General features: G+C 38.6%; 3 protein-coding genes across 3 annotated transcripts; 2 read left to right on the forward strand and 1 right to left on the reverse strand.

Moving 5' to 3' along the window:
- Nucleotides 1-238: 238 nt before the first annotated feature.
- On the reverse strand, nt 239-5,237 carry prcc (proline rich mitotic checkpoint control factor). Its single transcript, XM_044335608.1, has 7 exons — nt 4,392-5,237; nt 4,258-4,305; nt 3,301-3,789; nt 2,910-3,002; nt 2,569-2,715; nt 1,956-2,021; nt 239-959 (listed from the first exon to the last, which is right to left on the reverse strand). Exons 1-7 carry the CDS (start codon nt 4,701-4,703, stop codon nt 873-875), a joined length of 1,242 nt encoding a protein of 413 aa, XP_044191543.1. The 5' UTR covers nt 4,704-5,237; the 3' UTR covers nt 239-872.
- Nucleotides 5,238-7,853: 2,616 nt separating this feature from the next.
- LOC122969821 (hepatoma-derived growth factor-like) lies at nt 7,854-15,933 on the forward strand. The gene is made up of 6 exons (XM_044335819.1): nt 7,854-8,282; nt 10,705-10,781; nt 11,510-11,648; nt 12,318-12,476; nt 12,575-12,763; nt 13,905-15,933. The coding sequence occupies exons 1-6, from the start codon at nt 8,118-8,120 to the stop codon at nt 13,923-13,925; spliced, it is 750 nt and encodes a 249-aa protein (XP_044191754.1). The 5' UTR covers nt 7,854-8,117; the 3' UTR covers nt 13,926-15,933.
- Nucleotides 15,934-18,164: 2,231 nt separating this feature from the next.
- On the forward strand, nt 18,165-22,716 carry mrpl24 (mitochondrial ribosomal protein L24). The gene is made up of 6 exons (XM_044336608.1): nt 18,165-18,271; nt 18,484-18,670; nt 20,744-20,839; nt 21,297-21,400; nt 21,839-21,969; nt 22,241-22,716. The coding sequence occupies exons 2-6, from the start codon at nt 18,488-18,490 to the stop codon at nt 22,375-22,377; spliced, it is 651 nt and encodes a 216-aa protein (XP_044192543.1). The 5' UTR covers nt 18,165-18,271; nt 18,484-18,487; the 3' UTR covers nt 22,378-22,716.
- Nucleotides 22,717-27,937: the final 5,221 nt, after the last annotated feature.

A 27,937-nucleotide genomic window follows, 5' to 3' on the forward strand; every position in this document is an offset into this window, starting at 1 on the left:
TTCTCTTGCCTCAGTGTAGTTCAAGAACCAGCTGAAACTGAAATTCATAGTTGGTTATCTGGCTGTTTAAAGTGATTTAGGACAGTGGGCAGATGTACTCCTTCACCACTGTGGCATTTTCAACATAAAGAACATAATAAAGCAAACCTTAAAAAAAAAAAAAAAAAAAAAGCCACATACACATGAACAACTTGCCCCCTCTAAAGCTTCATGAGCCATCATGAGTAACTGCAACAAGTTTGTGTTCCAACATCTTTACTTTTTTATTAAAAAATTGTTGATTCAACATATAAATATGTAATGTGTCACAGCTGTCTAATGACTCCAGTTCATTTCTCGTTAGCAACGGAAACATTTTACTGATATTTGTGATCATTGGAGAACCAAACCTGTTTGTTTTGGTAACTAGTTTCAGGGCAGAGTCATCTGTCTTTATCACAGAAGAGGAGTCATACATCAGTGTTTGCCATATGATCAGGAAGCATTCAAAGGAAAACGTTTATGAGGGGCATTTCAGGGTCTCACTACATCTGCCACTGAGTGGACAAAGGTACCTTAAAGATAGGTATACTGCCTCTATAGAAAATAAGTGAAGTGACTTTATTTACTGTAAACTACTATTAAAGGAGAGTTTAACGGCTGTGACTGGATTTTCAATAGAGGAGCAACATCTTGTCAAACAAAAGAACTACTAAATATTAACAATTCAACACAAATACAGGATGGAGGGCAGGATGGAAAAATCTGTATTAAGGTACAATATGTGTATTTTCTTCCCAAACGCAATCTTTCTCTTTGTGTACGGAAATCTGGAAAGCTCTATTCTAATTTCTGACGCAGGGTTTCCATCAAGAGTCCACACAATATGACATTTAGAAACCATATTTGGCCTGGGTCTGCCGGCGGGTTAGCTTGTTATCTGCCCAGCTGTTCTTCAGCTCCAGCTCACGTTCCTTTGCCTGAGAAAGAAGAGAAGAAAGTTAAATTCCTGGTCAGCTTTTTTTAAAGACAAAATGTCCCATGAAATGTCTGATGATTAAAGACCCGGTCTTATCTGTTTTTATTAAAGCTCAAGTGCTATAATTTGAAAACGTTTGCGAGCAGAGTCAGACCACCAGAGATATCAGGGGAAAACTTTATTATAGACAAGCCAAAAGCCTGAGTAAACAGACAAATACGAGCTTTAAATACCAACCAGCTCAACAATACAAATAAATCCCCTCCCTGTGCACTCACCCCAACTATGAATACCATCCGTGGTGTGTAAAAATAAAATCTATGTGGTGTGATAGAACAACACCCAACATGATCATTTGATTTGCCACAAGCTTTAAAAGTTAAACAAGTAACTACTGGATAAGATAAAACCAATTTGGCTAGTTTGTTGCTTGAACTTGCTGTTACTATACAACTCAAAGGCAAACAGTAGTCAACATGAGGCTTGAGCTTAGCCGTGTACAGACAAGCATGGTGGCCAACCAGCTGGACTTGTGCAGGCATGAATCCTGGATCTTTTGACTCCCAGCCTGCACTGTATCTCCTATTCTGTGTCCACTTCCATCATTCAATTTATAACAGTCATTTGTTTAAGAATGCGGATATGTAGACAGCTGAATAATGTTTATGGTTTTTTTTATGTCAAAAGTATAATGTAGTGTTTTGAGGACTAACTAAAGCTCTGTGGATCAACGTTTGTTGTGACCTCAGATTGGCAGACAAAAACACATCAGCTCTGAGTGACTATATGTTCTACTTTTTAGGTTAAATAATATTTGCTGCATATCGGCACAAGGTGACTTATTTGGGTGGTAAAATATGTACAAAACAGGCTGACTCAAATATCAGATGTAGTCCTTTAAAGGCCCTAATATACATACAGATGTCCTCATGGACCCTCAAACAAAATTTTAAAAGTCACACAGTCACTGAAAGTGTAATGTGAGCTGAGTTCTCACCTGGTGAATGAGATATGTGATCTGGTGCTTGCGTCGCTGTTGTCCCGTAGGTTGTTCTCCTTTTTTCTGCAGAAATTAGAAAGTTTACACATGTTGATGTTTCTTTGCAAAAGAGTCTTGTGAGCAATCATGACCTGTTCTGACCTTTTATGCTTTCTGACTTGCATGGAATCATTCTTGTAACAATCCTGTGAAGCTCAAGCCCATCTGCATTTTTAATTTGGTAGAAACCTCAAGACTCAAACCAAAGTTATTTCCTTACTCTTGGATTTTCATGTTGGGAGAAAAAAAAAAAAAAAAGACTCGTCAACTGAATCGGGCTATGAAATATTTTTAGATTCCACCACATCCAGCATTTTATGGCTAGAGGGCTTTTGGTGTTCCCAGTTTGAACTAACTGTAAGTCAATAGTAAGCAAAAGCACGAAGCATCCTAATCTTTTCCAAAAGCTGAGCAAAAACCTGACCATAAACCTCAGCACTGACCGGGTTAAACTTGTGTCAGGGGTCTTTCTGAATGAGTCAACGTACGAACAATGAACAGCCCCGTGTCATACACCAGTTTGCTGTTTGAGAGGGGTATAAAGTCAAGTAATAGAGATCTAGCAGGTCACCTTGCTGAAAGACTGACGGACTTGTTTCTCCTCTGTTATGCTCTTGGTCATCCACTGCTGGTTGCCACTCAGCTGGTCGTCCCCTTTAATCTCCAGGAACTTCACCTCCTCTTTGCCCCTGTTTCTTTTCCCCTGCAGCCGCATGAACTGCAGCACAGGAAGAAAATGCTCATATCAGTTAAACAAGTTTTTCAAACCCAATATGGGACAGAACAGACAAACAAAAGATTGCTGGCAAGACAGCGCACAGCTGTAAAACTAGCAAGAATTCACTTAGTTATAAAGTATGGAGTTATATGACAACATAGTAGGACAATACAGAGAAGCAGCACAGTTCTTACCGCTTCATCATCAAACATGGCAGAGTGACCAGGCTCTTCAGCCTCTGCTGATCCAGCGTTAGGATCTTGGTAGTATGGCTCATTATAGTATCCCTGTCAAAGGAGAAAATGTTTGGCATGTCACTTAAATTCATTTCCATTCTCGCTGATTTATCTCTGTTAAATGTCTTTAGTTCTTTTTAATGCTTCAACTAATTATGAACTTACCAGACAACATTTTGAACTGGATTCTTAAGTTATTCTAAACTAATTAAGGGTAAGATCCTGACTATGAAACATGTTCAAAATACTCTGATTATTGTGATTACTTGAATGCAGTCTGTGTAAACTCAATCTAAAACCATTCATACATGTACATACAAGCTAAAGCCAATGTACAAATCATGATTACCTGAGGGAAAGCCTCTGGGCCTGCCACTTGCTGCTGATACTGAGGATATTGACCTCCCCACGCACCAGCTCCCTCGTGGCCTCCCCCAAAATCGAGTGGAGCATCTGACTGGCCAGGCTCATCAGCAGCTGTCAAAGGAAGAGGCTCGGTGGGGGCTCCTGGCTCAAGGTCTAAGCTTGGGACGACTGCGGGGAGAGGCTGGGAGCTCTCGCCTAGAGAGAAGTAATTCTGTGGGGTTATGTCATCCTCGTTGTCCTGGTCGTCTGTGGCTATTTGTCTAGCCAGCTGCAGGGCGGCTGACTTGGCTGCAGCTTTGATAGCGGAGGGAGACGCACTGGAGCCAAGCAGACCCTGGGCGGGCGCTCCGGGTTTGGGTCCTTTGGGCTCTTGGCGCTTTGTGAGTGCATGAGGAATCAGGGGTCTATCAATCTCCTTCACTGTCAGGTTTTTGGGTTGTGGTAGGAGGGAGGACAGACCTGAACCTGCACCCTAGAAGGGACAAGATGCATGGGAGGAAAGGGGCAATTTGAGTTCAGTTACATCACTCAAATCAGATTTTACAGTATAGTTTGCAAATTGAATGAAATACCATATTTTGTGTCATTGCTTTTCTTTCCCTTTATGTATTTTTAGCTTCACTGAAAGAGTAGAAACAATAAGAGGGACATGACAGAGCTGAATCTACTTGCATGGGCATCTAGTATGTCTCTCTCTCTACAACTAGAGTGTTTACATACCAAACATTCTGGATTATAGTTAAACCCCAGTGTTTTTTGGTCACATAAAAACATTACGTAACGTGTACACAATCCCCTAATGTGATTATGAGAAGGTCAGACGTGACAGCTGAGCTATTTCTATGCGATCAGCGATAGAGAGATGAGACAACAGTTTATTCTGTCCAGTGAGCATATTGAACCACTCAGTGTAATCACCACAGTGGGGAGATATTCTTACCTGAGGTTGTAGTTTCTTCCTTGCTGGTTCATCATCATCCGAGTCTGACTGGGGACGGAAAAAAACTTATTGATACATCACAACTTGACATCACAGTACTGACAATGTTTCAGAAAACAGCTGAACTAACTCACGTCTTGTCTCTGGATCTGTGGTACGGTGATCCTCACAGGCTCTGTTCGCTTCCTCGGCTTAGGGAGGCTGGAAAATAAGCCTCCCTTGGACAGCTGAGGAACTGGGTCATCGTTTGACGTCCTGTCCCCTGTTGAAGGGTTTGCTTTAGTCTCCTTTCTTGGTGCATCGTTTCCTCCTACCGAGCTTGGCTTTTTAGGCGCAGGCAGACGTGAGAAGAGCCCCCCTGAGCTCAGTTTGCTCTCCGGTGCGGCGGAGGTCGAGGTTTCTTCTGAATCACTATCATCACTGCTGCCATAGGCGACTAAAGACATGTTTGCTGATGTTGTTATTAAAGATTATTCCTCTGCAGTAACTCGTGGACATGGATAACCGCTTCCCCCTCGATTGGGTCGTGAGAAGCCCGTACTCACGCTGGCTTTCCGACGAGCTGACTTCGATTTAAAAAGGTACGATAATCTATGAATAATTTAGCCACATAGATAATAAAATCATCCCAGGAGGAGCTGTAGTATCTTCAAAATCTGAGGACTTCGCAATGAGCTCGTTAAATGAAATGACTGTCCAACTTCAGTGCGCTAGCTATCGTTAGCTAGGCCGCCGCAGCAAACGATATTAGCTTATTCACCCCTTCTTGCTTTGTCAAATTAAATCCTCCTCAGATTATTTCACAAAATATTGCATCGCCTGATGGAGCAGCTGGGTTTTTTAGAACACATAAACCGGGGTTTCTGTGCGGTGTTCCGTCAGCAAAATGAGCTACTTAGTCCTTCGACTCCATCAAAACATTCGCGTCCATCATTGATTGAAAAAAGGACAACTGCGCAGCTTTCTGCGCAGCCTGTTCTTCTTCTTCTGTGAATTTTTAGTTAGTCGTCAGTAAACATGTTTAAAGCATCACCGCCGCCAACGGAGCAAGACTGTATGAAAAATACAATAAATTCCGAATATTCAATTATTCTGTTAGTAATCAGGAACATAGCTACTTTTGAGGACACGGAGATCATGTCAGTTTGTCTCATGTTTTATTCTGTTATTTATTTATTCGTGTTTTTTTTGTTAATTTGTGTATCTTAGCATCCTGGATGGAGTTTATATTGTACAGTTAAAAACTTACACTTGGTGGGTATTTTATAAGCTGATTCTTGCACTTTTAGACTCAATATGTTTAAATTCAGCTACTTTTAGGCTAAAGAAATAACAACTGCATACAGGATTTTATTCCTGGCACTGTGGGGAAGGCTTTGAAACATCAATTAGACATTTCATGTCAGAGAGCAAAATTTACAGAGAGGTTAACTGAACAGTTAAACAAATAAATATCAAATATATGAGTATTTAAATATAATAACAATTATCATCATTATAATTATTGTCTGAGGGTAATGAGTGGAGTGGACTTGTGACCCAAGTATTTCTAAAATCCTGCTGACGACAATACAATACAATACAATACAATACAAACAACTTTATTAATCCCACTAGGGGCAATTTGTTTGGAACAACTTGTACACAAAACACAGTATCACACAAACGAACAAATAAATAATACAATATACAGCAAAAAATTAATATAAAAAACATTAGGGAGCTAAATGTGGAATAAAATCTATAAATAATATCGATAAATAAACTTGATAAACACAATAAAAAGATCAGATAAAACATTTATCAACAATGATGATGGTAAAAAAAAAAACCTACAGAGCATTTAGTAGTCGAATTGCAGAGGTTGTTGGTGGTTCATGGTTTGATCTAAAATAACTAATAACTAGACAGGGCCATAGACCCTCAGGAGTCCAAAAGCATCATGTTTACTGTGTAGCGAGTAGTTTGTTGCAATTTTTTAATTGACAAATATAAACTGAAATGGAAAGGTTATTGCTACATCTTTACTTGAAGAGGGTATATTTTTTAAAATAAATTATATTAAATCAACTTATAACCAAACTAAGTTTGGCAAGTTTTGTTCAAATTTAGCAATCTCTTACTTCTACAAGCATAAGATGATGTTTTTGATGATAGTGTACTTCCAACAAGGCAACAGTTTAGAGACGACCCTTTCCAGTTTCAACATGATACTACTCCTTTGCATAAAGGGATCCATAAAGAAATGGTTTTCCAAGTTTACTGCAAAACACTTATTGCTCCAAATCACTAATGCTCTTGTAACTGAATTCACTGCAGCCAACTCCCAAAATCTCATGGAAAAACTAATAAGTGGTGGCTGTTATAGCAGGATGTTGATGTCCATGGTTTTGCAATGAGATCTAAACATACAAGTCTAATTTGGGTGTCTGTATACTTTCAGCTGTAATGGAATGAATGAAGATTAGGACCAAAATGACAGAAATTGGAAATGTCAGCCCTGAGCTGACTGCACTGATTCTTGCTGTTATCCAAAGGAATCTCATAAAAGATTTGAAGACTCAAAACTTCCCATGGCGCTTTCTTTCCATACGGTATTTCAAAAAATGTTGCAAGTCAGATTTGGGTAAAAATAATTGCTTTACATTAAAAAAAAAAAAAAGATTACTAACTGGTCAAAGTGGCAACTGCCCTTAGGCCCCAAAAGCTGCAGGCTTACTGTGCATTAAATGGTTTATCCTTATTTATAAGACCTGCATTATTTTCACTATTGCGCTCATATGTTACATATTCATAAATTAATATGTTTTATCACAAAATATAAAAAAATAACCACACAGCATTTCTAGGGCAAGGGAGTATTCAAATACACAGAGAGATGTGGGCCCAGCAGCTCCCTTTTTTCCCCAAAGACTACAGGTAAAAAAAAAGAAGTTAAAATTAAATGTTAAATTCCCCCTCCACTCAAAAGTATGTTTTTCTTCTTGTTTCTACAGTTGAATGTTTGAGCTTGAGATGTAATTTTAATGATTTAAACAATATAATTGAACTTTTTTGAGGAGAAACCATATCAGATAATTATTGTTCAAAACAGAGTATTTTATATACGTCTTAAAACATGTCTGGAGAGAACGTTTAAAAATGAAGCGTAAATTTAGGTGGTAAGAGTACATAAAGCACAGGAAAATGGAAGGTAAAGGAAGGAAAAAGGTAGAGCAAAAAGCCAAGGTTTAAATATATGGAAGATCACAATATCACAAACTTGGGATACAGAGCTGTGATTATTCTATGATATCATAACATTGCCTGTTTTTTTCATTTAGTTCCTGCTATAGAATGAAATATTTCATTTGAATTGCTGTAGAAGACGTTATTTCTTGTACTGTATATGCACTTCGTTTGAGTAAAAAAAAAAAAAAAAAAAAAAAACATTGCCATGCAACTTTCCAAGTAAATAACTGACTTATTGCTTAATTTCCTAAAAAATTAGTTTGTCAATCGCCATAGAAACGTCAAGATTTTTTTTTTAATGCATGAAATGTACCTTCAGTATGAGGTTTTGGTCATGGGGGGGCGCTAACTGTGCAGCTGCATCAGGTGCTGCTGGGGGCGCGTCTGCTAAGAGGGAAGCGGGTTTCAATTTCAAACCCAAACAGTCCGACAGACAAGCCAGTGGATTGTGGGATAACGTTTAAACTAAACACCCGCAGCGTTTAGCCGCAAACTGTAACGCTATTCCAACATAAAACCTAGAAAGGTAGCGTATATTGACTGCGCGTCGCGGCTACAGTTCACAAGAATCCGCGAAAAAAGTCGCCCGCCGCGTCTTCGCTCCAGTTTTCCGCGCCTGGTTAATTTGGATGACAAACGGACGCTTGGCTTATTTGTTGCATGTGTTGATCAACCCGGATACTGCACTAGCCATTTCTGCAAGAAACATGCCGAGATCCAACAGGCAAAGGGAATACAAACCTGGAGACCTTGTATTTGCTAAAATGAAGGGGTATCCACACTGGCCTGCGAGGGTAAGCAACCAGACGTAACACATCTTGTTTCCAGCTTGAGGTTTGGTGTTCATGTCAGCCTGTCCGGTGGCTCCTAGGACTTGTTTACCTGCAGGGCCTAACACTGGTTAGCTGCCATGAGTTAGCCTAGCTGTGTCGTGTTAGCTAACGTTGCCCAGCATCCACACACACACATTCAGCAACTCGACTATAGACAGTTGCACATTTCTTTCGGATGATTCATCGTGTCGGCAGACACCTAATTACCCTTACAGATAACTAAATGTGGATGTTGTTGCGAGCTGCTCTCGACCAGTAGCTAACGTCGCTTTTCGTGTCCCGCTTTTCGTATTAAACAGCCTGCTTTCGTCTCCCAGGGGCCCTGTTAGGCTAATGTTAACTTCGAGCTTTTTTCGCAACCGTTAAACAGTCGTTGGGTAATGTAACGTCCGCCTGCGGAGAAAATTAACGGTCGTGTCGCTCTGAGCGTCAACGGCTGTCCGGCGGTTAATGTTAACTTAACTGGAGCTAAATGAGGACAGCAACCACGAAGCCGCGTCGTAACTTCTTAATGTGCTAAAATAAGTTTGAAGTTTTCTCCCTTGATTAGCGTTAACTGTTGCATTTCGGAGTACATGCGGCTGCTGGTGTAGCCATAAGTTGAGGTGCTTTGTAAACATTCCCACCTGCGCACACTTGTTGGAAACCTAATGTCTCTGCTTGTAAATTTTTAACCCCCATTACGTTCAAATATAGTCAGGGGCTAATAAAAAACTGTGGTGTAAGACCATAACGTCATGTCTACCCGGTCCATAAACACTTAACTGTCGCCGTCAGTGTTTCCTAATCATACAGCGTGGGAGAAAATGTTTTCATTCAAACTAGGTTCCCCCATTAAAATGCTACCTCGCTCTAAGATTTATGAATAGTTAAACATATGCAAAAAAGGAGGAAAACAGGCAAAAATAGTTTTGCATTTTACTGGACTTTATCCCAAACTGGCAGCAATCCATACAACTGAACGCAACAGCTTATTCCATCCACCTCCATACACTTGGTTTATTAAGTGTACTTATAAATAAGATCTGCCCATTCACTTACAGTGGTAGAGTTTGCGTTAATTGATCTGTGCCTTTTCCCTCCTTTTTCTGAGTCTTATCAGTCATGCCTCATGACAGCAGGCTGCAGGCCCTGCCCCACCTATCCTGACAGGCAGTGTGGCCCTATCTGGGAATGCCCCAGAGGCAGGAGGTCTGGTTGGAGGCGAAGAGACATAATACAGCTAGGCCGTCATAATAGGGCTTTCCTGGGCCCCCCCCCCCCCCCCCCCTGTGTCTTGCTGTGCACGTTTTAACACACATATAAATATTGGCAGAGTGGAGGAGTCAGGACGGTGCGCTGTGAGAATGTTTAAACGTGAGAAGTGAAACAAAAAGCTACCTCTGTGTTCTCAGTATGAGTTAAATTATGAGGGAATTTTACACTCATCAAGCTGAGTAATACATTTAAAATAGCTTTCAATCAGCAATGGAGGGAACTCAATTTCGAGGCGTAACTATCCGGTCATAAAAGCCTAGTTTAGTATTCATTTTTATTGGAACATGTAATTTAACAGTCAAGTCAAAAAATCAAATATTTGCTGTTTCAAGCCTCCTAAATGTGAGGATTTACTGCACTGTTTGTAGCTTATAGCACTTTGACTTTCACTATGAATGAAAGGTGCAGTAAAATAAATTATTATTTAGGGTTGCAACTAATGATTATTATTGTTAACGATTAATCTGTTGACGTCCTCAAATGTTTTCTTATGTCCACAACCCAAAGATATTCAGTTTACTATCATAGAAGACTAAATAAACCATTTGAGAAGCTGGAATCAGAAAATTTTGACTTTTTTTCTTAAAAAACGATTAATTTAATAGTTGGCAACTACTCAATTGATTGACTGTTTGTTGCAGCTCTATTATTATTTCTCTATTTTATCAGAAATCAAATATTTTGGATATATTTTTTGTTTCGTTTGTCTGACAAAAGACCAATTTCATGATGTTACCCTGCGCTCTCAGAACTTATGATGGGCCCTTTCCATAATATTTCACTAATATTTATAGACTAAATCATTAACAAAATATTCAACAGATTAATCAATACTATTGAAATGAAAAGAATGAATCCCAGCATGGACACTGGTGACTCAAAGAGCTGCCACTTTTAGATAACATTCACATCAATAATTTATAGCAATGAATGAATGAAGTTAACTGAAGCCGTCATTCTGGAGACACGTGACCTCTGTTTTTTGTTTCAGTGTTTCTCACTTCACGTCAGAATCGGTCACCTACTTTTGGCTTTTTTTGTTTCACATCATTGCTTGAATATTTAAAAAGCTTACATCAATTTTTATCAGCATTCTTTCTTAAGACGCTGTGTGCTCAATTCACAGATTGACGAATTACCGGAAGGAGCTGTGAAATCCCCCTCGAACAAGTACCAAGTGTTCTTTTTTGGGACGCATGAGACGTAAGTAAAGTCTGTTTATGCCGTCGGTCTTATTCCAGGTGGCGCCTGAATGATGGCAGAAACTGATTGAGATGAATGAAATGAAATTAAAACAAACATCCTGCATGAACTAATTCTGCCGGTTGGGAAATACCCGTTACTAATGATAATTTTCTTATTGGTATTTATTTAGGTTAAGTTATGCAACTGTGCCACACATACAGAGATCCAGCATAAGAAATTTCATATTGATATTCACTGTCACCGGAGGACGATTGTGTAATGATTTTGGTGATCTGTGACTTTTCCTGAACACTGTTGGATCAAAATTCTCCGTAAACCCTCACATTAGTCCAAGAGGAGTCATTAAATCTTCTCTGAATAGCCTATAAGTAGCCCCCTGATGTTACATTATAATGTTTTGTGTGACCCTTTGCCAAATTTTCAGTTTGTACACAGGAAATATCAGTCTAATGCACAGTTTACATGTTGTACATACCAGCTCCACCGCTGTTAAGGCTCTAACAAGAGCAGCACAATGATCGGCATGATGCTCGTCCCTTTAAACACTTATGTTTTTACAGTTTGCAGCCTCTAAGGACCATTAAGAGCTTAAGATGTTTAGTTTTGTTACTTGATAAATAATTAATCTTTATTGACTTCATAAACTTCAAATGTCAAATTTGAGTGGATCAGTGCACACATTTAGGACAGATATTGACTTATGTTGACATCTTTGACCACCACAGGGCGTTCCTGGGGGCCAAGGATTTGTTCCCATACGATGAATGTAAGGAGAAGTTCGGAAAAGCAAACAAGAGGAAAGGCTTCGCTGAGGGACTCTGGGAGATTGAGAACAACCCCACTGTCACGCATGAAGGCTACGAGGTTTGTGTATTTGTAGGATACAGGCCAAGTTTGTACAACTGTGATGTGAGTTGTAGTTTTTTTTTTTATTATTATAGTTTTGAGACACATTTTTAAGGGTTAAGTCTGATGGAGGGACGAAGAGGGAAAAAAAGCAGTTTGAAGTTCAGTTTCTGTTTACGTGTTTGTTGTGTTGTGTTCAAAATCTGATGCTGCCGATCAGATTTTGACAAAACTTGGGGGCATGATGATGCATCTCAGGGTGCAAAACTATCACATGTCAAAAAAAAAAAGAAAACCTACTATTTCTTGAAGAATTCATTAACTGCTGAGGATAATATGTTACACGAAAGTCCTCTTGTCTGTGTGCATTTGATAAAGTTAGTTTCTTCAACAAATATCTTACTACTGGTACCATCTTTGAATGTTTATCTCAACTTCCAAACAAATGTCTGAGAAATTGGTACCAGCCACTTGTAAGTATTTACAATCAGTGCAGCGGATGAATTGAGTATGATGCCAAATGCTGCAACAGTGTAAATAAATGTATTATTCTACTTAACAAAACATTCAGACTTACTGCTGTATGCTATATATGGCTCAGCAGGTTAATCTGCAACATTTGGGATTAAAATGTGACTGAAGTTTTATTTCCTTGTGTTTTACTAATATTTAAGTCTCTGCCTTTAGTCATCAAAGAAGGACAACGCGTCAGAAGGAGCAGGAGATACAGCTAGTTCGGAGAAAGCAGATGCCGAGGGCAGCAGCGATGAAGACGAAGGGGCCCTGGTCATCGACGAGAAAAACGAGAGGGGAGGAACTAAACGTAAAGCAGAGGAGTCCACAGAGGTGAGCATCTCTCTTCCAGCCTGTCACTCACACACAGTCCCAAGTAGAGAGTTTCAGAGTCGGCTCATGGTTGACTCTTCCTCAAACCCTTTTGTTAGGCATCTCCCAAACGGCCGAAGGATACGGAGGCAGAGGGCGATTCTAAAGTAGACAGCGTCAAGTCCAACACAGAGGAGAAGCTCAATGATGTGGCCGGACCCAAGGCGACTGCTCCCTCCTCACAGGGCGAGTCAAAACCAGAGGCCCAGGAAAACGCTGCAGCAGGGGGGCAGCTAACAGCAGATAAGGTAAGACGCTCCACTTATTAATGTTGTTTTACCCTGGAAACATCACATTATAAGGGGTCATTTGGGGCTTAAAGGACCAGACCAGTGTTTTTACAGGTTTTAACACAATAACAACAGATTGTGTAGACTTCACAATATTGCTGACCATGTAATTGTACGCAGTCACTGTCTTCAGTTCATGATGGTAAAGTATGAAAAGCTAAATTGCAGAGACCTGAAATTTGTTTTAAATCAGTAAACAATGACAATAAACATTGTTTGCTTTAGTTGCATTCAAGTGCTTGTGTGAAGCTCTGACATCTGAGAACTGGGTGCAGTAAAGCATCATCGTATTGGTCCAAATATAAGACTTTTCCAACACATGTTTTTGGGAAAAAAGAAAAACTTTTTGATGTTACAAAAAACTGTTGGGAAAGTTTCCACAAGATACTAATGGAGTCCTCAGCCTTGAACCCTTTTCACCTTTTTAAAGTGATAAAGTTAGAGTGACACGAAAGCAAAACATAAATCCCACATTTGTGTGGCTTCTGTAGCTAAGCTGAGCTGACTTAACACTTTTAGCACTGACTGACTCATAATAGTCACACTTTAAATGTTGTTAAAGAATCTTGTGAGCCTTAGCAACACTGAGGTTACAAACAACCCATAATGCAACACTCTCTGTGGTAGCAGGTGGCACAGTCTCCATCTTTCATCTGCTGGTTGCTGAGAAATCAAATCCAGAAGTAAAAGTTGTTCCCCCATAAACATAGATGTTGTCAGAAAAATAATTCAATCTTGACATTTTCTTTTCACTCTTGGACGTTTGAATTTTCCATAAACATTTGAATGCACCACCATTGAAACTTCTTTAAAAAAATGCAATCTGATGTTCACAATGATGGATTGCTTGTCTGAATCTTGTTTCAAATCTGTTGTAAGTAAATTTTCACACTTCTGAAAATAGTGATTGTCATAATATGGTTTGACTAAGGTTTGGAAAATAGTCTGCAGTAATGTGAAATATGTAGATATTTAAGGACAATACAATATAACTAATTGTATTTATATACATGCTGTTGTTTGTAGAATATCAAACATTCTTTTACTTGATGAAGACGTTGTAATAATTCCTCTCATCACTCTCTTGTTCTCCCTGCAGCCGGTGACAGACAGCGCTTAACATCAACTCAGAAGAAAACCAAGAACCTTTGATGCTTCTCTGGAATTGAAGCATCAACACAGATTACATGCAGGATGCCAGATTTCAGCTGTTTAATTAATAGGAGAATTTTAAAAACCTAAGTGTTTGTATTGAGAGACAAACAAATCCTTATTTGCCATTTTGGGATATCATATATCCCAGAAAGAAAAAAAAAGTTTGCTAATCTGATTTCAAACAATTGAACTGAGCACTTTGAGGCTCATTTATAAAATGGGATTTTGGTGTGTATATATTTTTTATTTCTAAGTGCAATTACATAATTACAAAGACTGAATGCTAGGTGTCAAAACATTTTTTTTTCAGTTTAGAGGGAATAAAACACTGAATATATAATAAATAAAAAAGGAGAACATTTAAAAAAAAAAAAAAGATATTTGACAAATACTCCCATTTGATGGTTTTAAAAGATAGATATTGTACAGGGAAAAAAAAGACATTTTCACTCATGCTCTCAGCTTTAATTCCTACATGAAATGTTTTACTTCAATTTGTTTCACCTAGCTTCTCAGCCTCATCTTAAAATCATATATTCAGTCATTTGGATACATGATGAGTTGCACTTTCAGAGTTTTTTCCTGCCCCATTAATCATTGTCTAGTTCACTGTACGACGTTTTAACGCAACACAGGTTTTGTTGCTTTGGTGTAGTTTTGTGTGTGTGCTTCAAACGCAGGTGACAAAAACGATGTGATTAATTTCCCACAACGGATCCCACAGTGTGGCCTACTCGGCTTTTGAGGAAAAAAAAAAACATTTGAACTATTTTAAGATTTAAAAGGTTACTTAAGTTTGTAAACCCCCCCTCCTCTCTCTGTATGTTCCAGAGTAACTCTCTCTCTGATGATGATGATGATGATGATGATGTGCATTATTGAAAGCAGAAAGACATTCCTGAATGTTTTGTGTGTACGAGCTCGGTCTTGAAACATTTTAAGTAAAGATGGAGCTGAGGCATTAGCGTGCGCGGGAGGGAAGTTATTCGTCACCTTTTTTTTTTTCTTCTTCTTCTTTTTTTTTTTTCCTGGAGAAATTATCGCAAACTCTCTTTTCAAATCCATCAACTCTTCAATTTCAGTTATCATTTTCATATTTAGCTCTCATTAATGCTGCCGTTGCTTGATGCTGGTGATGTAATTGTGAAGAACACTTGATTGCATTGCATTCAGTAATTGTTTGTACCAAATATGTTGTTTTTTTTTCTCTCTTTCAGCTCTCACATGTATCGCTGACATTGTTAACGCCAACATATGTCGTGATTTTATTTTATTTTTTGAAAGAAATTGAAATGAGAAGAATCTACTGAGTGCACCATCTGTAATACTTTGATTTCTGATACTTTTTTTTTTTTTTTTTTGGTTTCCAACCCTCTTAACTGGAATCTGTTTTACTTCAGTGGTCTTATTATTTTGGCTGTGAAACAAAGTTGTGTGTGTTTTAAAGAAGTGTTTTATTCAAGACATTTGTTTAGACAACATGTTGTTCAATATGTGATGATGTTATTTTCCATTATTGGTAGATTTTTTTGGTGCAAACTCATCCCTAAGGTTCAAGTTTTGTTGTTTTTTCTTTTTAAATGCTTGGCCTGCTCACCATGTTGATGTTATTATCGCTTTAGTGTTCTTTCCTGTATTTGGCAACACGAGCCCGCAGTTTAACCAAATTATGAACCTAAGGGGAAAAGCTCGGCTCTTACAAGTGAGAAAGTGTTGTCTTAAGATGGTTTACACACGACTTTTACAACCAACTTCCTGTCACCAATACCACTGATTTCAAAAGATATAAAATGGTCAAAGCGCCTCCCGCCCCCTTCCCCCCCCACACTCAGACCTGGAGTTAATTGCACAGGAATAATTTGGTATTGAAGTGTAATTCTTGGTTTAGCTTTCTCTGTTACTTTCGGAAGCTGCCATTCATCTTAATCTGCTGCTTAGTTTACTATTGTAGTTGCCAGTCCATTTAATAAACATGTTGATTACAAAAAAAAACCCTTTATTTTTGTCATGTTTATATTCAATAAGCCGTGCTTGTTTGTTTCAGATTCTCTGGAAAGCACCTGAATCAATTAAATCTTAGTAATTGTTCTCTGTTTAGCCAACAAAATGTCCACAGTTACTTCTTTTTTTTTTTTTTTTTTTTTTTTTCAGATCATCCTCTTGAGTCACACTTTTAAACCAAACTGTAGCTTCATCAGTGGTTCACAATTCAAGTTTCAAACAAGGGGAAAGTCTACTGCTACTTCTCAAACCAACCAAACCTAATTAATCGTTTTCAGATCTCATTTTTCACTCGATTATAAATGTATTAAACTAGCGATGGCACCTTTCTGTGTGTGTGTGCACTTGTCACAAATAATTTGCTCCCAAGAGAGACTAATGGCACAGTTTGGGGCTTTGGGCTGTGATGGTTGAACTAGTTTTTGGTGTTACATAAGATGTCCTGACAGCTTTGATTTTGTCATGGGGGTTTGGTTGAGTTCTTTGAATACATTGTTTGGTTGGTGACGCTGTTTTAAATCTGTGCTCGTTTCTCCTCCTCATACAACATATGAACGCTGCTGTTTGAATTAAATACTCCATTTTGTTTCCTTAATTAAAATAAAGCAAATGTATTTCACTTTAATTTAGACATATTAGTTTTGCTGCAGTTGAAATCTCTCATTTAGGGCTGAAATGTTTGATTTCTAAACGTGCTGGTACATCTCGGTCCGCATGATTAGTGACTGCCTCAGCGTGCGTTCGTGTTCGATTGCAGGTTTTCAGAAATGTTTCTTGCCTCTAGTCTTGTGGTGTATATGGGTGCTATAAATATCTCCCAGCCTGGTCACAGTAGCATTACAGTATGTCTTGTAATAACCACTTTCTGTATTCAGTATCTGCCTCCATTGGTGCTCCCAACCTGAAATAAGGGCCTGTTTCAACAGTCAACTGGTCCCAGTGTCACAGATAAACCGACGTGATCAACACGCCGAGTTTAGTAAATACAGATGCTGCAGATTAATTAAGACTTAGCCAAAACAGGATATAAAACTATCATATTTATCAATCAAAATACATTTTATTTTAATACATCTTTACAACAACAAGAATAGTTAACAGACAATAATTACAGAAAAAAATGTTCAATGTTTTCAAAAATGTGATTAGAATATTTAAATGTGTAGATACGGTTTTATGTCATTTTATAAAAAAATATAAAGTCTTGAGGGAAAATATTTAACATTGGTATTCTTATAGCATAATGTGAGTAAACTTTTCCCTTTAGAATCATAAAATTTGCAATAATAATTATCTTTGGGTTTTTACATTTCAAAACATAGTTGACATCTTTAACAAAGTAAGTGATTTTTGTACAAGAAATCAATATTAGTGAAGCGTGCAATAAAAAAAGTCACATCTTTACTTTATTGAATGTACAATATTTTAGTGTAAAGTCTGACGTTACACTAAATCTTACATCAAAAAATGATTGATTTTACATCACTGCAGCAGTTTACTTTCTCTGTTCTGCATCATCCACAAATTTTGTATTTATTCAAGTCAACACATCTTAGATATTTCAATCACTTGTAAATTTAATCCAATCTAAAATACAGTAAGCTGCAGTCGTGCTGTGATGCTGGAGAGCATAAACCACCTTTTACTGCTGTAACAGACACTCAATACATTGCAACATTTTGGCAGAAATCAAAAGGAAATAAATTACATTCTTGTCTTTTCCTTTGCTGGTAAAGACATTAGAAGTAACATTACAATACTGCTCATTTGGGTAATCTTGTGAGAGAACTAAACAAACAGCAATCTCTACACTTAATATATATATTATAATAAACATTGAAATTTGACTTTTGGAGTTGGTGTTTAGCACATTGTGTGTTTAAAGGGTAAGCATTAAACAAGTCAGTTTGGTTCTTTCCAGTAGGAGTTTTGCACAAAACAGTTTTAAAATACTTTAATACATTCGATTAACTAAGTCCTCCTGGAGTGATCTTGCTCTGTGCGTTTCACATCAAACATGCTTTTTACTGCATTTTGAATCAGCGACATGTAGACCCTCTAGAAACTGCTTGAATACACTGGAGTACACAGCTGAAGTACAGTGAAGGTCATCTTGCGGTCAGCGGCCTGCATCCTGCCCACAAATCAATCTCTCATCTCTGTTTGTGCACCAACCGCACCAAGATGCATCGATCGGCCACTGCGCATGCGTCGAGGCAGCTGTTACTCTCCTGTCCAGTAGGTGGCGCTGTCTGGCGCTGCGACTGTTGGTGTGAATGCGGCTACATGTGACATTGACATACAGAGAGGGTAAGAGCTAAAGTTTCTGCATGTTTCTAGGTCAGTTTTAGTATAACTACCTCTTTAGAAAAGGGTTTATCTGAAAAGATACGTAGCAGTGCCGTGAGAGATTCTTGAATGTGTGAAAATAGCGGCGAATAGCTGATGTTAGCTAACTGTTGTCAAGGGAGACTGATTAGCTTTTACAGCTAACTAGCTTGGATTTGATTTTGTCCCTGCAGCACAATGAGGCTGACGGCTCTCCTGTCGATGGCTGCCAGGGTTGTTGTGCCCAAAGATTATCGCTACGGCACCAACAGACCGTGGACCGTGGCCGCGAAAAGGCTGAATCCTGCGGGCAAGAAGAGAAGAAAGGTGTTTGTGGAGCCGTTAGCGCCGGAGGACTGGTCCGTGTTCAGAGGAGACACTGTGAGTAACAGAGGACCTGAGGACCAGGGTCATAACATCATATACTACAGATAGAGTTAAAAGTACATTTCATCAAGCACAGAGTTTCAGTGTAAGTTTGAGATAGACACCAGCACTCAAAGGACGGGTTCACAATCTTTTAAATCTGTTTTAAATCAACATTCAGGTGCCCAAATGAACATTGAAGCAGGTTTTTGTTGTCATAATCATTCCTGCTGTTCATACTGGCCATTAGAAGATCCCTTCATAATGCACAAGCCTCCTTCTATGCATAAATGTATTTAAAAGTTTACCTGAAGCTAATATGAAGCTTCAGTCGTCCAAATTAGTCAAATCAAGTAGATATCTTCTTTTATGTAAACAGTGTCACGGCTCTTGTCAACCAGATCTATTTCTCTTTTTAATTTTTACAGTCTTTTTAGTGCCAAAGTCCCTCTTTTTGTTACTACACTTAAACTCAACAGGTAAACACTGCCAGAGGAAATACAAAGAGGGAATTTTGTGCTGAATATCCACGTGATATGACTAACTCAGACTGCTGAATGAGTTTGCACTAAATGACTGTGTGGACACACTGTGGATTTTGGCCCCCGTCACTTACATTTAAAGCGCATCTGAAGGGAATCTTTCAGTATGAACCGGAGGAATGAAGGAAAACCTCTTTCAGTGTTAATATGGGCACCTGACTTGTTTGAAGACACACTTAAAAAAGTTGTGAACTTATTCTTTAATCAAAAATGATGACATTTTGTTCTACCTGTGGACCAGCCACAACGTTAATATAAGTTCCTCAACCCTGAAAGGAACTGTGCTTTAGATTAACGGTTCCCAAATTTTTCTGTCAGATAAAATATAATTACGTCTTTATTAACTGGTAAACTAACAATATTATATTATAATAAACTAGTGACAACAGGGGTGAAGTTGATTGAAATAACATTATCAAGAACATGAATTGCAGGTTTCTCAATAGTTTCTTTTATGCAAAAGAAAAATCTTAATTCAACTTTGCCCGAACTACCAGCTTTTACACACAACAGAAAAATGTCTATTGCTAGTACACTTGATAGTAAAATTGATATTGATTAATTGATATTTTGGATTTCACTTTACTTGTTAGTTTACATGATGAGCATCACCAATTTCTTTTTCTTACCTGTCATGTTGTAGTTGTTTTGCTTTTTGGATAAATCTTGCTTACCTGTATCTTGCTGGCCTTGCCAAATGAATCAGATGCATAAACTTTTTTACAGCGAGCAGTTTGACATGTCATAGTAGAAAAAGCAGAAGTGGAACTAATAACAATAACGATGGCTCTGTTCCAGCAATTATTGCCATGTAATTAAAGTAATAATATTGGTTAAACCTGTGTTTGACAAGTCAAAATTCAACTTAATTTTCTCTCCACAATTTCTCCCTGTGCCTCCTCTGCGGCCCTACTGCAAACCTCTGCTTCAGAATAAATGAGTACAAGAAGTCAATTTTCAAGCTCATACCTGTTTTTTTTTTTTTACCTCAGTAACATTTTAAATGGAGCTATTTTGATAGAATATTTCTACATTGTCAAGTAAGAGTGGGCCATGTGGATATATCATTACGTGGATATCCTTCATGCAGAGTAAATTTTTAGAATTTTTTTTAGAAATGTCTGGATAAAATAAGCCAGCAGGAATGTCTCTTTTTATTTTAATACCTGACACATTAAGGTACTTCAGCACACTGATGCAAAAATCCAGTATTGCCATAAAACAGTCCTGATCATTGATTTGCACCTTTGCCCATGGTGGTCTTATGTAAGCAAAGATATTTAAAGGATAGTTACATTAATATGAAATAGTGTGACAAAATATAACAAATGTGTATCATCTCACGGTTTGGAAAATTACGGCTTTACAAAAGAATAAGATTTGACAGCTTTTCCACCCTTAAACTGATAATTAAGTCATATTTCTACCAAACTTTGACTGACAAAAGTAACTGGTACATTTCATGAATATTCTTCACATGAAGAAGAACTTTTTATACAACAAAGAACTGTCAACAAAGAGTGTCTGTCTGTCATTTGTTTTTCAGGTGGAGATTCTGGCAGGGAAGGACAAAGGGAAACAGGGAAAAGTGATCCAAGTCTTCAGACACAGAAACTGGGTTATGCTGGAGGGACTGAACACAGTAAGGAAATCATGTTTTTGCCAGAGGAAACAATTGTCTATTTGTTTAAGACGTGGTTGCCAGCAAGCTACATACACAACACAGAACATTATTCGGTGTATTACAGTGTAATTGGTAGTGCTGTAAAGAGGATAAAAGGTTGGCTCTTGTTCTTTCTACACAGAATAGCGACGCCTCATTTAAATGAACTCGACCAGTGTTCTCATTACCAATCTTCTCATTTCACCAATAAGTGAAGTTAACAGTAAAGTTTTCATAAGCATTACTGTTGTTGTCTTACACTCTGTACTTGTTAAGCTCCACCAGATGGAGCCAGATGGTGTATGGTGAAACATAACAGATCAAGGTGCAGCTGCTGACTAAGTGCTCCACATAAAAGCCATTTGGCCACCAGCTGTTTTTGACTTTTTTTGGCCTTTCAAGATGGAGAATTGTGAACATTTGTTTTCTGTCTCAGCATCACAGGTATATTGGAAAATCCGGGGATTATCGTGGGACCTACGTTGCCAATGAGGCTCCCCTCCTGATCCGTGACGTTGCCCTAATCGACCCCTCCGACAGGTACAGTAAGCCTTGATAACGCAGGAATTCAAATTGTGGATCCCTACTCCAGGGTTAGCAGACAAAATGAGTCATGGTTCTTTTATTTTAGATGGTCTTGCATTAACTCATTAGCTTGTGCTGAAATTATGATAAATGTTACCCTGAAAAGGGCTGTTTTTGAACTCTTAAAACCTTTTTGACCAAGTTAGCACATAAGATATTCTGTTCACACGCATTTTAAAAATGTATTTTTTTGCGTGACAGAACTTTTTATATGCAGTGTTTTTGCGCTGTAGTTCATGTTTCTTTTTCCTTTACTCTACCATTAAGATAAATGCCCTATAATAAGTCTTCAAACTACTTTCCAAATGTTAAAAATAGTGAAGTGTTATTTAGATAAATGATCACTGGTTTCAAAAACAGACTGGCTATTACATACTGATCTTGATCCTCCAGGAAGCCCACTGACGTGGAGTGGAGATTCACTGAGGAGGGCGAGAGAGTCCGAGTGTCTCTGAGGACAGGACGAATCCTCCCAAAACCTGTTGTGGAACGACGAGATGGCATCGTACCGCAACAGTGGAAAGGTGAGAGTGTCTGTCTTGTGTGTGTTTTGACTGGAGGAGAGTTCTTCTCACTTGGTTCGGTTTATAGCATATGTAACTGACAATCAGTTCATAACACAGGATGACTTTCCACTCTTTGCAGACGTGAATTCCAAAAATAGGTTTCTGCGTGATGCAGTTTGATTGTTTTACAATGGAAAAAACTCAGCTAGAACATGGGAAACAGAAACTTTTTTCCCCTCGAGTACTGTTTATTATTGCATGTGACTAACTTTTATTTCTGTCCTCACAGATGGTCCCAAAGATACCAGCCCAGAAGACACTCTAGAAAAGACCTACGTACCTTCTCTTAAGACCTTGGAGGAAGAGGTCATGGAGAAACTGGGCATCGTGGAGAACAGGAGGCAGCGGAGGTCGTACTGGTACTAACCAGATAACTCAGAGACACTCAGATCCTGTTGTTTTGTCCACTTTTCACACTCTGAAGATACCTTGTTTTGGTGTGAGTCAAGCTGAACGTCATGTCAAAAGAGACTATGGGAGGATGACATGAGTAAGGCTTTTGGACTTTAAAATACTGGTGCAACATACACATTAAGGAAATGATTGAGGTGGTGAAACAGACGTGCAAACAAAGCCAATAACAGATCTGCTACTTGAATATTTCCTGAAGGTGTGCAGCTTCAATCATTCTCTCTTTACAGTGCTATCAGAGTTTATCATGTTTCTTTCTTGTATTATTGTGAATAAATATGACGTGTAAACCAATCATTTTAATGGTTTGTGTTTGCTGTAGACTAAAGGTTCACTTTATATTTTAATAGTGGAACAACAAAACTACTACATCACAAGTATGATATCAAAACTGCAGTATTTATCTGCAATCTCATAGTTCTAACAGTTCACAAGCAGTGGAGCCTTACAGATATTTACTTTTGCTAGATTACTTTGGTTATCAGTATTTACCTTGCGAGGCAACTGGATTCACAAGATCACAACATCACTACATCATGCAAGAATCCATCTTGTCAGGCTGTAAGTTATGTGCTTGTATCTGAACAATCGGTGGTTTGGACCAATCAGCATCTTATGAGGGTTCCCATGTGATTTTGTGGTCTAGCGAATCCAGCTGCCTTGCAAGGTAAGATGGTGATAGACAGATAGTTCATCCAATCATCTGCCAAGTATTTTTTTTTTTTTTTTGAGTGTGCCTGCCCTTTTCCAAACAGTTTCCAAGGACGACTTCTCAGCTGGTTCTGTGTAACAAACCCTCTGGCGTGTCAGGTTAAATCAAAGTGTCTTTTTAGCATCTTTCAGCTGCATTCAGCATTGTCCTGGTTTTAAACTTCGCTGTTTTGGTTCATTCTTACTGCTCTCATCAGTGTAATTTCCAGCTGCAGCTTGTAGCTTATAAACTTACTGTGCTTCCTGCTCAGCACCAAAGCAGGCGGACAAAGTAGCAACTAGCTGTAGAAGCTGGTGGAGCATTTAGCAGATAAAGAGCCAGATGTTTTCCTCTGGAGTTGATAGTGACTGAGACGGAGCTAAAAAGAGAGTGACTATTGGACTCAGATTCCTCAAGTGCATTCAAGCATGACCACAAATCAATGTTAATGTTGCTCCGCGTCTGCTGGATGTGCAAATACGTAACTGTTTGATAACTCATTTGCCAAATATATCAGCGTCAATGTGCAGCAATTTTGGAAAAGAACATCAGATTTTGCTCCCACACAATACAAATACTTGGATAATATTTATTCAGCAGGAACTAATCTGTATTATTATAAGTATCCGAAGCTTCTGAAAGCTGCATTTTGGCTGAGATAGCAATGTAAAGTCCTCGAGAAAAGCATTTTCTTGCCATTTATTGTAGAATACATAATACATTCAGTCTGTGAGATTGGTAAATTGCATTTTTCTTGGTATTGTCAGGGTTAATAATTCTAATGGTTGCAGAAAATGGTTGCAGTTTGTTTGGATAAGTCATAAGACTGATGATGGTCATATTATTATACAAAGCCCCAGACAAGCTGCTTTCCAAAACTTAAAGCCTTTAGACAAATGAGTCTCTCTTTCCAACGTGTCTGGGAAACAGGCTGCAGAAGGAAATGGTTTGGGAGGAGACTACACAGACTGGATAGTTTCAACAAAGTCCAAACTCACCTCATTTGACTTTTCATACAATGGCACTGCATGTTTTTCCTTGGATTTGTGACCGTTTTGTGCATCAGGTTTCAAATAAGACCTCACCTATGCATTTGTGACCCACTTAAATACAAAACAGGGTTATCGAGTAACTTGATCTTTATGAGGAAGATAATGATAGCCAAAATGTTCAAGAAGACTTCTTAATTTGATTTAGTTACTTACAAGAAAATTTCTATCACGATTTTTTTTTGCCGTCAAGCTCATCAGTTAATATCAAAGCTTATCAACTCACAAGCACACATTTGTTCATTTTAAGGTGTGGCAAGCTAAAAAAGGTTGGGCTCAGCAGCTTTAGGATGTGTCTATCTGCATTTTCAGACACTTAGTTCTCCCACTGAGCAGCTAATTGTAGTGGTAAAGGGCGTTTTTTTATGGTAGCTGTTAAAGAATACAGCCTTACTTATTCACTTAGTCTATTCCATCCTCTCCAACAGCTCAAATGAGTCGCACTGGAAACCATAAAAAAATTTTCCAAACTAGTACTCCAACAACTTAGAATTTTCAAATATAATATATTCAGGGAATTTGTGGATCCAAAAACACCTTAATATGAACCAACATGATCCTGATGTGAACTCCATAGGCCTATGACGATCTCAAAGTTAAAATATGTTGTATGAGCTTCAGTTTATTACCATGTGTGGTGTCAGTAACAGAGTGGTGCAATGTGAGCCATAAAATTGCATAGCTTTGTGTGGACATAGATAATTATATAGATAAATATGTTTAAACTGGTCTGTTTTTAGGTGAAAAAACATACATATACAGTACCAGTCCAATGGGAAGGTGTGTCCAAACTTTTGACTGCTACTGTATGTTGAAATAAATGAAAATATAATTAAGGGATACAGTGTTTCTCCTCCAGGAATATATAAAAAGAGTGCGAAGAAGGCTTTGAAACAGCATTTAAACCATCATGTAGTGATATACAATTTACAGAAAATATAAGTCAATGGTTAAAAGACTGAAGAAAATTTCATTTTTCACTTTTTGTGATGACAAGTCAAATTTATTTATTTTTTTTGGCAAGGGGGTTGTACTGCGGGATTTGGACTCAGTATTTCTACATTTATAATTCCTGGCTACAGCCCTGTTTAAATTATATTCTTTACTTTTTAAATTACCCCCATGAAGCAAAACTCCAATATTTTAATTCACTTAAAATAGCCCATTGTAGCTATAAATATCCCCTATTATCTATATCTGTCAACGGGATAAGCTCAGCCTTAGATCTTCATGCATCTGTGATATACGAGTAGGGCGGCTCATGAAGCGTATGAAGTCTCTTTTTCCTTGCTGGTTAGCCACAAGTCTAGATTTACCAAGAGACAGAGTCTACTTGCTGCCAGATCTCCAGCTGTAGAAGCAACTAGCCTCGTTGTCAGGCAGCGATACAAAAAAAACGATGTGTCACAGATAATATAATTGCGTCAAAATTTCACAGTGGCTCTCCATACCCCAATTTCTGGTCAGTGCAGTAACATCATGCAGAAAGCATGGCAAGCCGTTGGTTTGGCCAATGAGCGGATGAGTGAAGCAGTCTTCCCAGACTCGTCCCTCCTGCCCAGTTCGCCTCTGCCACTTTGAATCCAAGAGGGAATAAAAGCAGCCAGTCAGCGGAAACAGGGTTTTGTGGTTTCGCTTTTATGGGAGGAAAAATGATTCAAAGGCTGTCTTTTCTGTCGTTGCATGTGTGTTGTATGGATTTCAGTCTGGGATTATAGAAAGGTGAAATGTAATGTTGGTGAAGTGGAACCTTTGTATCCAGTCCTGCTTCATTTGTCTTTATTTTTCCATTTACACACACAAAAGCAAAGATTTATGGCGGTCTTAGCTTGAGCAGGGTAGAATAAGTTTTGAGAAGGGCCATCTTGTAATTTGTGGTAGGTTGACAGCAATTCTGGTAACCCAGTTAAATGAAAACCGCTAAACATGACTCACGCAGAATTAAGAATACATAAAAATAAACTGCAGGCTGTGCTCTGTGTTTTAGCTGAGTCATATTTGCTACTCAGCCACGATAACTAATGAATCCCACCTGGTGGGAGTCGGCTACACGTGTCCGAGTCGAGTTCTTTCACAAAATGCTACCTTAAAAGTAGCTCAACTGTCTCTTGGTGCAGTCTCTCTCTCTCTTCACATGACGGACTGGTTCTACATTGCAGCAATAAGATCTCCTCACAGAAATAGACAGAATTGTGATCTCTCAAGCATCTACAGAACATCTGAAGACACTTTAAACCTAAATTTGAGTGTTGCTCTTGAGTCACTTGATGATCTAAGCTCAGCTACAATATAATGATAGTGTCTAATTATAGGCTGCTTGTTTGAAGGCTGCTGGAAAATCTAACGTTAGCGTTGTACGCAGGTCAAAGGCATGGTTTGCATGCATGTTTAACTATGTTTGGTCTAATTTAGACGGCTCCCGGTGGATTCTTGTGGATGACCTCGATATGTTAAGATGAGGAGCTGAAAAGGAAGGTAGAGCACAGGTCTTACTTTTCTTTTAGGACTTTAATTCCCTCATCCAGACTTGATTTATGATTTATGGGTTTTATGTTCAGTACAATTAACTCACTTTATTTTGTTTGTGCCTGCACTGAACACCACTTTAACTCCACTTTAAAAGCCTTAAGATCAAGGCTCATTCTTGAAAACAGTGGTTGAGAACAACATCTCCCCACAAAGTTCATTTTATAGCTGTTCTGATGCTTTTAATCATATCACATGATCTTCATTAGCAAGGTCAGTCATGAGGTTTAACTATGAAACAGCATCCCTGCAGTAGGTCTAAGGAATGGAGAAGAAAGCCTCCCCTGGATTGATTCTTCCTGTCGTGGAGGTTTTTCTTTGAAGGTTGGTCTTCCTCCTCAGAAACCACTGTAACTGATGTTTAGGACAACTGACAGCAGAGAGGATGACGTCTTACGGTCAGACATAGCTTGAATAGCAAGTTGGACCGAAGCATACATCTGATCTTTGTCTTCTCTCTGAGCTTTGACATTTCCTTCCCAGACAGTCCCGCTCGTATCTGGGTGTCAGATTCCTCAGGTGTGCAACATCAACCGCTGCTGCCGAGCCACAGGACGTCCACCACAGAGTACCATTCACTCTAACTGTAGAGGGCACAGCTACACAATAAACTTGACCTTATTCAGCTCCTGTGAGCCTGTTACATACAGTTTAAACAGATGGTGAAATCCAGATGTGAGCCAAGACGATCCTTGGAAATATAGTGTTTGCTACTTGTAACACACTACTGAGAATGAGATGTGATTCAAGTCGGCGCTGCACTGTTTCCCACTGATGAGAGGACCAAAGCTGGATTACTGACTGGGCAAAGTGGCCACTTGTGCCTCAGACCTCCAGGAAGCCCAGAAAGCCCCAGGTTCATTGTGTGTCTGTTGGTTTGTAGTAGTTTGAATCAGTGAAAATTTGTTTGTGAATATGCATCATGAAATGTCAATATCAACTGAAAGGATAAAGGTGTCAGTGTACAGCGTCTGAGCCAGGCTGCATCTGACTGTTTCTGCAACTTTCTGAAACCTACAATCTGACAATTAAGCCCACTTCTGGTGTGCAGAGGTGAGAAAGTAAGCTGTGTTTGAACATTTCTCTCAAGCTCTCTTTTTCTTTTTTCAGTCTTCATACAACTACCATTGATTTTCATGTGTACAAATGAGTGCAACAGAGGGAACAGTCCCAAAGTGTGCACTGTTACCTCCACATTCACATCTCATGACGTCTAACCCTTCTCTATGATGACAGGCTTTTAGCTCTG

Source organism: Thunnus albacares, chromosome 19 (assembly GCF_914725855.1).
Source record: "Thunnus albacares chromosome 19, fThuAlb1.1, whole genome shotgun sequence".
Lineage (NCBI taxonomy): Eukaryota > Metazoa > Chordata > Actinopteri > Scombriformes > Scombridae > Thunnus > Thunnus albacares.